Source organism: Gymnodraco acuticeps, unplaced genomic scaffold (assembly GCF_902827175.1).
Source record: "Gymnodraco acuticeps unplaced genomic scaffold, fGymAcu1.1, whole genome shotgun sequence".
Lineage (NCBI taxonomy): Eukaryota > Metazoa > Chordata > Actinopteri > Perciformes > Bathydraconidae > Gymnodraco > Gymnodraco acuticeps.
In genome coordinates this window covers 439,563-450,093 of record NW_022990779.1, presented here as the reverse complement: position 1 = coordinate 450,093, position 10,531 = coordinate 439,563, and the positions used below count along the sequence as shown (strand labels likewise).

Sequence of the window (10,531 nt, the reverse complement as noted above, 5' to 3'; positions counted from 1 at the left end):
ATTGTGTTTATGAAGAAAGAGTAAGTAAACAGGAGGGATCTGTTCATGTTTAAACATGACAGAGGTGCTGCACGAGGCTAAAAGCACACTGTTGGCTAAACACAGAGAGGTGATTGATGAGAGAAGCTTGTGCAGGAGCAGCTGCAGGGCACAGAGAGAGAGAGACAGGAGAAGTAGATGTTTTGAAGAGTTCAGAGAGAGTACAACTTATATAAAGTTAACTACTAGTCTGAAGAATGTTATATTGTTTTGTGAGTAAACATGAAGTAAAAATATAAGAACAACATGCTTATCTAGGTTAACAGAAAGCTGCTATTAACCAGTTTCAGCAGCTACTGTCCTATCTGTGTTCCAAAGAGAACATACGTTGCATTTACAATTCATATTAAGAAAGTTCACAATTGATACCATTAAAGACCGTTTTGGATTAATAGGGCGTGTCTGTCATAAACATTCGTGCTCAGATGGAATAAAGTGTTGAGATGTTCTCAAGAGTGGGAGTTTTCACAACGCTTTTTAGTTTGTATTGAAACAATTAAGTGGTAAGGACAGAAAACTGTTCCGTGATGATTTCTTTAGGTTTTAGCTTTAGTAATGGAGATTACATTTTGTGAGGAAACTTTTCCACCAATAATAACTGTTCAAAATATATATTCATTAACTGTAATCAGATTACTTGTTTTTCAAATATAGCGCTAAATACAGTTAGTTTTGTATTCTGTTACAAATCGAACCTGCTTGTAACACAAGTTAGATAAACAATTAAAAAAAAATAATGGAATAGGCAAGTGGTTAAGGAGGTTTTCCTGTTTGGCTCATTTGATTTGGAAATCAAGTAAGGAAGAATAGTGTTTTATGAGAACTGTCATTCCTCATGGTTTTTAAAGATAAATCATCAGTTTGTTTGGACTTTGAGGTAAAAATAGGATCGGGGTGGAGAAGGAAGACATTTTTTTCTGACTAGAATTTTAGAAGCAGGACTTCAACTAGACAAGATATTTTACGATGTGGTTTTACTACTTTTAATGGAGTAAAGAATCTGGGTAGACTACTGCCATTGGTTTGTTTTAACATTCACATGTTTCAGCATTCCTGACCATATAGACACTCAGCCGTTTTATTTTGTAACCCTTTGGGGGGAGAGATTTAAATTGAGTTTTTCTCCAGATGCTGATTTGCTGTGATTATAGCAGCACTGGATAGTTGTGCGCCACCTTTGGGTTGTACTCTGAATCAGTGTGTTGGTGAAGAGTTGCTCACTACAGAAACAGAAGAAGTGTGCAAAGAACGCATCTCTGAGGAGGGTTTGACATTTTGCTTGGGCCTTGTTGCCGAGGCAACAGTGGTGTGAAGAGGAACTGCAGTTTTTGGGGATTCCTGCTGTGCAGAGGACAACGTGTGTCTGCTGATTGTACCACATTGATCCAGAGGTTCCTTCCCCCTCAGGACATCCCAGTGCCAAACAAGAGTTTCATTGATCCAATTCACTACAGCTGCAGAAGACAACGCATCACTGACTGTTCACATTATGACCGGGCTTGTCTCAGATCGTTCAGACTCTGAAGAAATTATGCGATGATTTTACAGCATAACTGTGCAAGAGTTTTCCAGAGGGTGGTGTACAACAATAGGTTTAGTGTTTGAGAAGGGAGGCTGATTGTTTAAACGATGGTCTGGAATACTGAAAAGATTAAAGTTTAATATCCTTGTTTAGCAAACAACACATCTGATTATTAGGTCACACATAATAATCTTGACATATAAACTAACTATGAGTAAAAATATGAATGGATTTCATATCCTAGAGAGGGTTAGTTATGTTGCGAATACTTCACAAGGTATTTGCTAATGTATTTTGAAGAACAAATAACAAGGACACAAGTCCAATTTAGTTTTGTTTTTAGGTTAAATTGTCCATTACCAAAACTGTTGACCTTATGTCTAGATTTGGACTTTGATGGTAAGGGAGTATTTAGGCTTATTTTTATACATCTGACATTTTCAAATATGTTGGCTATTCACTAGATAGACATTGGTTAAGAACTTTTCTGAAGATTGAATATTTGTTCCATTTCTAAATATTCCTATTTAAAAAGTAATTTTAGAGTAAAGAAGACTGATGCTGTAATTGGACATAATGTGAGGCCTTCAATCACCCATTGTAATGGTGCATATTATTGACGACTAATAGGGAGGAGGGGTCACTCGACCCACCCTGCAGTGGTTTTTAAAATCTTATGCAGCTTCACAGGAAGCGCACGGCACCAGATTATGAGTTTGGAAGACTAGCGTCACCACCTCCTAATGGACATTAATTCAGTTAGTAATTAACTGACATTTAGAGATGTTAAAGAGTCAAAACATACCTACCATAAGTGATAATTCCTGAATTTAGCTACAAACCATTGATGAAATGACTTCTGTTTTTAGAATCCTTGATAAAGGAAGGAGTGATTGTTACATATTCGGACACCCAAGATTCCACGCACTGTTAAAGAGGTTAACATTGTTTTTAAGTGGACCAGATTTGAAGATAAATGAATATGAGTTATGAAATACATAGCAGAGCTTTACAGATGGTTTGACTCAAGATGATAATTATGTGCACAAGTTTCTGAAATAGATCTATTAGACATTTGAATATAGATTAGGTGTTGATAAACTGCAGTAGTAGTACAATAAGGAAGTGACATTTTTTGGCTAAACACTTTTCGGGGAATGTGGGAAGCAGCTGTCTCAATGAAAAGTTAGAGATATCTTGAACATTATAGTTGTAATTGTGAATTAATAAATGATGGCGCTCCATATATACATATTTGTGTAGACAAGGGATACTGGCCTATGCTGAAATGTCAAAGTCTCTGCAGAGCACGACACATGGCCAAAAAAGACTGAGACCAACTGACCTTTGACCCTGACCGACAGTGTAACTTGACAAGGCACTGTGATTGACTGACTCTGGGGTGGACCTGACCAAACTTGACTTTACAACCTGACAGTGTGAATGTGAGTGTATGTCTGCATGTGATCAGTGCAACTGCATGATTTAAAACAATGACTAATCAAGCATGTTTTTGGACTAACACATTTTTCTGGGCCTCAATAACATTCCACAGAATTGGAAAACCGCACTTGTGCACTCCCACAGGAGGTGGCAGTTTGCAGAATGAGGAACTCAAACTAAAACATGAAGATTCTGTTTCTTTTAGGACTGAAGGATGGAGAGAAACACTTCATTTCACTGGAGTGTTTACTGTGGAAATGATGGATGTACATTTGGGAAAAAATGTTTGATATTTTCTTAGAATCCATTATTACCTGAAGGTTTTCTTCCCATACAGGATTTTGGTTACACATGAGTCATGTGTAAAAAGGGGGAGTGTACTGCTGCCCCAACTCGATTGTTCAATCTGACCATTGATTGACGGTTTTAGAATTGACCTGCTCCATATCTGGGGATAAGATACTGTTTGATGAATGTTGACATGTTTCTAATATTGGTTGAGTTATAGCAGGTAACACAGATGCAGAATCAGTGGCCAAGGGGCTACTGTGAGAGATGTAACTCCAGAATGGAATACGGAAGAAGTTGACCTGTGAGTAATGTTTCAACAGGTATAAAAGTAACTGAGGTTTGAAATGTAGAAAGAACATATTACAGTTAAAACTAAAACATAGTAGTGTATTGAGACAGAATTTAATTTAGACAACATCATGTAACTAGCCTGGTAAAGAAGTAAAAGCCATATACTTTATTATTTAGGTCATTATGGGGATATACATTTCATCTAAGTTCATAATAGAAAGACATTTGATGACAGTTTGTTGGAATTCTGTATTCATTTTTTCAGCGTGATAATATCTAAGCACTGACAGGTAGAAGCAGTATCACCAGGAAATCATTCACTTTGTTAGTATTGTGATTTTGGTTGTTTTTGAATCCATAACATTAGTGTGTTTCTTTACCAGAAACATTAGCAGTTCATATTATATTTAGATTTTAAATAGGATCTCAAGGATTTCATTTAAAAATAAACACAGATGCTTGTCAGAAATTCAGAGCTATTGAAATATGTTATTTAGTTTACCTAAAGATGTTGGGGTTCTTATTTAGTTGGCACAATCCAAGTATTAAGATTCTGAAGCTGCACTGGCAGATAGGAGGTCTACAATTAATTTAGAAAACCGGTTCACAGACGGCTGTTGTTTCAAGACACCCCACCAACAGGCTCCAAGTTGGTCAAAACAGCTGAGCGTAGGCTTGAGGGAGTTGTATCAGATTTCTCCACACAGGTTGCTGGCGCCAAAAGGGGGACCCGAGAAGCACGAGGCCGACACAGCGGTGTTCATCTGGCTGAAAGTCATCAGGACAAAGTGGCTCAACCCCAGGCTCTCCGGCCCCGACCGAGTGACCCAGAGGACATCCCATGCCGTCCGCCTAGAAGGAAAGGGGGACAACTGGTACCACTGGAGCCAGTGTGCGGTCGGGAAAACACCTGCGAGGACCCTAGACGACATCAGGACAGACCTGGCCCTCGTCAAGGCAGTCGACCCGGGAGGCATCATCAGCGGGCCGGAGAAGGAGAATCGGGAAGACATCTCTCCAGCATCGACCCGGAAGCCGCCATCAGCGGGCCGGAGGAGGAGGAGGAGGAAGACATCTCTCTAGCAGGCAGCCCAGAAACTGCTGTCAGCGGATCGGGGGGACAAAGACACGGCAAGCCAGGACGGCACAGGGGACTTGTCGAGGCAGCAGAGGAGTCTACTTCTCTGATCAGTTCCACCCGTGAAGGGCTAGCCGCATCTCCCCCTCCCTATCAGCTGCCCCTTGTTGGCGTATTCCTCTGAGGGGGGGGGGGCTGATGATTCACCACACAAGGAGACTGCACTAGCACCCAGCTGCCCCCTCATGGTTCCTTCACTGCCATGGAAAGTGGTGTTCTGTCTCCATGAAGGTTTCAAGTACTCTAAATACCAGCTTCGGATGGATTTATACAATGTTTGGGGGACGGACACAGTAGAAAAGAATGACAGTGGGTATATGTTTCAAGTGCCTTGTTTAAAGTTTATCTCTGGAGAAAGAGATAAAAAGGGGGAATTGCGGAAGTTTATGAAGAGTATTATGCAGAAGATGTGATGCAGCATATTTTTGGTATATTCATTTTAATCTCACCAATATATAAGAGGTGTATTGCATCACACTCAAAAAAATGATTCAAGCCCTTCTTAGACTTGACACATTAAAAATGGTTTCACTTTACTTAAATATTTTTATTTAAGAAATAAACCTAAGTATAGTTCATTAGTGTAACACAAATTACATTAATCAATTCACTTATTAAATGTATTTAAGACAGAGCAACTCAAAATGAATTGTTTTCATTGGGGACCGCCCCTTTGCACACCCCCTTTGCGTATGCGCAACATCCGTTCTGTCATTTGCCGCCTTTTGTCTAACACTGACTGTGGAAACTGACTGGGGAAACTGACGGTGGAAAGTCTATTATTTGGTAAGTATTTGTTTTTTCTAGTAGTTTAGAATGTTCCCTGTTTCCAAGTAATGCCTTTTCATAATATCGACAAGAATATTTGAAACCACCGTGTTATATTTTGCTCCGTTTTTAGTTGGGTCTAAATAGCAAGCTAGCTAGCTTGCTAGATATGGTTAGCATTGAATACTGGATAGTAGAGATCATTAGATTATATTACATTAGATTTAACGTTATTGTCATTGAACATAGTACACTGAAATTCAGTTTAAGTTCAACCAAAAAATGCAACGAGTAATTAAAGTGCATGAGGTAAAGCGGCAAGCTAGCTAGCCAGATAACTGGTTTGTTAGCTAGCTTGCTAGATACGGTTAGCATTGGATACTGGATAATGGAGATCATTAGATTATATTACATTCGATTTAATGTTATTGTCATTGAACACAGTACACCGAAATTCAGTTTAAATTCAACCAAAAAATGCAAAGAGTAATTAAAGTGCATGAGGCAAGCTAGCTAGCCAAATAACTGGTTTGTTAGCTAGCTTGCTAGATACGGTTAGCATTGGATACTGGATAATGGAGATCATTAGATTATATTACATTCGATTTAACGTTATTGTCATTGAACACAGTACACCGAAATTCAGTTTAAATTCAACCAAAAAATGCAAAGAGTAATTCAAGTGAATGAGGTAACAGTATAGGAGGCAGAGCCTGCATGCAAGGGCTGCCATTTTCTATCATAAAGCTCAGCAGGTGTGTCCATCTCTCTCCTGGCCTTAGTGCAGGCAGGCAGAGGAGGACAGGCGGAGCCACTCGTTTCTGTAGGAGTTCAGTTGAGTTTAGTTTTTTACTGCCAAATATTTAATATAAATAATGAGATAATATATATGTGAATCTTGTATGGGTTACTTCACTCACAAGCAGGCACCCAGAGTTGTGCAGAAACGTTTTTTGGGTTGTGCAATCTTAGGCAATTATGTGTTTTCTGTGAAAATTCAAATATATAAGCATTTTAATCACACCTCTAAAATATATTTGTTGTCTTTTGCAGTTTGATCAGCATTAACAAGCACCTTGGGGAAACCTCTTATTTATGGTAAGTACACGGCTACTTTCACAATACTTGCACAAGCTGATCTGTGACATTGTCAGTTGTTCAGTGTCAATTGCTAATTCTATTTATTCTCTTTTTCAGGTTATGCATGTGGCAGTGCAAACACTGCAGTTTGGAACTAGCTAGCAGGTATTTGTTGTTAAAACATTTCCAGCAGACACATGCACATTTAAGGGGCAGTTAAACTGTAAAAACATTTTTATGTTCATCTTTGATATAATCCTAATGTGTTTCTTTCTTGTTATTCTTTCACCTTGTTTCTGCTCTAGATTAAAAGGTGTTCCATAACGGCAGGTCGGGCGCTTCTGCGCATCATCTTTGCCGACCAGTCTGACTCTAGAAAACTGACCCTGGATTCGGGAATCCCAGCAACAGTTGAAGAACTGCACACATTTGTCAAGACATCTCTTCAATTGAAAGAGGACTTCCGTCTGCAATACATGGATGTTGACTTTAACGAGTTCATGAATCTTACATTAGTGTCTGAAATTCAGGATAAAAGCACACTGAAAGTAATTTACTCTCCTATATTGTCAAATATTGAGCCCTCCATCACTTAGTACACAGTTGACTCATTTGATAAGACCTCAATTACTGGAAGCTCAGAGTCTCTAATCCCTGCATCATCAATAGCCTCATGCTGCAGTGATGATATGGTGTATACGTCAACCCCGCATCCATCCCCTGAAGCTCAGGCCTCACAATTGTTATCCTGGCCCACAGTTTTTGTGGTTCCTAAGCTCACCTACGAGGCTGAATTTGAGCTTCATCTACAGAATGCAGAGTTTGAGACAACTGGTACATACTTCCAGCCTGGCCTAAAGCTGAAAGGAGTCATTCTTGATGGCCTAGCCCAAGAAATGATCAAATTCACAAAATATCCAAAAGACTATCAGTGTGAAGAGGTAGCTGCAGCGTTGACGAGGGCCCACCCTTGTTTGGGGCAGCTAGGATCCAAGATAGGATTTGGGGGGTGGAAAACAGTCTCTTAAGTACAAAATGCAAAACTATCGTACAAAGCTTGGCCGTCTTGGACATCCTGAAATCCTTGTGAACTCCTTAAAGCACAAGAAAACAGGCCAAGGCAAAGCTGCAGCAAACATAAAAAAAACAAGAAAAGCTGAAATAAACTACATTCCTCTGCACCCAAAAGGCGAAACCACAGAAAGCTTGGAGAATGAGAGAATTGCCTTATTGTCAGAACTGAAAAAGCGTGACAATGAAGTGGTGATAAAAGCAAAAATGGAAAAAACCTTCTCTCACAGACGCCTTGAGATTGTGGAGCAAAGGCCTTTGATAGGGGACTTCAAATGCAGATGGCCTGCTCTGTTTCAGCAGAGTGAAGTAAGTAAATATTTGTATTTGTTGACAGTCTTTTATTATTATCCTTTGTGATTCATGTCTACATCCTTGCATGGTTGTGATTCTAATAAACAAGTAACAATTGGTTGTATTGTGCTTGTTAATAATATTTTAAGGTGAATGCGGAGTTTTTGAGGATCACAACATCACCACTTCAATCAAAGTTCATGTGGCAGCTGGACCACTTCTCAGACAAGCTCTTGAAGATCTTCAAGATCAAAGGAGGACTAAAGGGCCACAAAATCAAGGAAGCCCTTGCAATATCAGATTCGGTTAGTATAAATGCAGAGAACCTCGTTTTTCACTGTATTGTTTTTGTCCATGCTCATATGAACACATTTAAGAAATTGTCTGCTTTTATAGTGTTTTTAAGGCAATAGCTTATTGTGGAAATGTAGGGGTAAGGAGTCCTGCTTAGGGAAACACACGACAGATACAGCCCTCTACTTTGTAGACCTGCTCTGTTGCACATGCATTGTGCTTAATTGTCTTTGATTTATCGCCCCTGCTTTAGTTTGAAAACATCCACATCAAGAGGGGGTGCATCCTGCGAAGCATCGCGATCTACCTCAACGAGGATCCAGACTCTTTTTTTAAGGAGTATCAGGTATGTTTATCACAATATGTTTTCAATGTAGTGGTTAACAGTGTTACCCACAATTATAACCACCATTACTTACATTGATAATAAGAAAATTCTATGGCGCACACAACCCTATCCCTGCTTACATCTAAATATCTTATCACATATCATAAATACATGCAGAAATAAATAAATGTATACATTAATATAGGAATGAATATATGTAAGAATGAATAAATACAGAAATAAAAAAATAATAATAAATAGATACAGAAGTAATTTCATCGGGCAAGTGTTAAAATAAATATAGAAAAAAGTGAATTAATACATTTATACAGATATAAATACATCTATAAATTAACATAGGAATACAATTGATAAATACAAATGTGAATTAAAACATGAATATATCTGGAAATAAATACAAATAATAAATGAATGCTGAAATAAATATTTACATTTATATATAAATACATCTATAAATGAATAAATAAATATGGACATGAATACATATGTAAGAACTTATAAATAATTGAATAAATACATAAATAAAATAATAAATAAATGCTGAAATACAGAAATATATTAATCAATAGATTCATGTTTAAAAAGGTATGTGAATGCAGCAATTACTAAATTGTTAAAGGAATAATTACATAATCACATAAATCAAGGAAATAAATTATTAAATAATAAATAATCAAATACATATCAAAATAAGTAGGTAAATGCATAATTAACTACAGGAATAACAACAAATTACATGATTAAGTAGGGATGTAAACAAATAACTTAATACCTGAATTAATAAATAAGATAAAGTTGATAATCAAACAGAACATACAGGAATATATCTTTATAATTTATTTATGTAAACATTTTCTTACAAGCTTAATTTAGTTCTGTGTTGGAGGTCCTAACCTTCTCTGGTATCACTCAGGACATTTTTGTCCAAATTGGTAATTTTTCACATCAGATTTGGCTATAATGATTTTGTGTTTTTTCTAGATACTTTTTGGAATTTCAATTTTTCTAATCGGTCTCGAATACACTGTGTACAAATTACCCTAATTGTCCATTTAAAAAATGTTCCCACACTTCCCAAAAAGTGTGGGGGAAAAATATTTAAATATAATATTGTTATATCATTTTATCATTCAAGTTTTTGAAAGTGGACATTTTTATCCTGAGTGGCCAGATTGGGTAGTACATTTGAGTGATACCAGAGGGTTAGTCTAAAACTGTTTTGATCAATGAGGAGAGCCACATAAGTAAATCTGCTTCTATAAAATGTAGTAATTCAGGTTTTAGTTAACACATGTGTTGTATGCTTGTGTCTTTGTTCAGGCCACTGCCTCTGAAGATGCCAAGAGGGACATGGCAAACACAGTCATGGGCATATACACACTTCAAAGAGATGTGGATGGGCAGCAAGAGGACGTGGGAATTGTCATCGAAGGCAATATAGTCATGGACAACTTGGGCAGCGTGATTGTGGGGTTTGTCATGCTATTGGGACTTATTTATGCCCTGGATTTGAGCTTTCCGGACAACCTCAAACACACCTTCGAGTTCATGCAGAAGGTAGTGATGAATCTGGATGGGCACAAGCTGAATGGTAAAATCGAAAGTCTGAAGATCAAGTTGTTCGATTGAAATGTGAAAAAGAAGTGACTCATGAGTTCATTGTTGTCATTTTATTCACGAGTTTCCTAATCAGAGCAGATTGAGCCGTTATATCAATCATTTGTTCTGTGCTTTTCTGTATTTGTTTGTTTCAACACACTGCAACACTATTTCCATATGTTGGTGTTTGCAGTGCACTCTTCATGTTATGTGTTATTGTCCTGTTAGAAGAGCAGTGCATACCCCTGTTATATTGTATTCATTGTATTTGGCAAAGGGAGATTTGTAAGTTAATTATAGGAGTTCCATTTCTCTGCCATTTTAAAAATGGTATTATCTTTCAGAAATGTTT

At 37.6% G+C, this 10,531-nt stretch overlaps 1 protein-coding gene across 1 annotated transcript; it reads left to right on the top strand.

The window, feature by feature from the left end:
- The first annotated feature begins 7,592 nt into the window (after nucleotides 1-7,592).
- On the top strand, nucleotides 7,593-10,330 carry LOC117557028. The gene is made up of 4 exons (XM_034232702.1): nucleotides 7,593-7,952; nucleotides 8,087-8,242; nucleotides 8,485-8,577; nucleotides 9,901-10,330. Exons 1-4 carry the CDS (start codon nucleotides 7,608-7,610, stop codon nucleotides 10,207-10,209), a joined length of 903 nt encoding a protein of 300 aa, XP_034088593.1. The 5' UTR covers nucleotides 7,593-7,607; the 3' UTR covers nucleotides 10,210-10,330.
- Nucleotides 10,331-10,531: the final 201 nt, after the last annotated feature.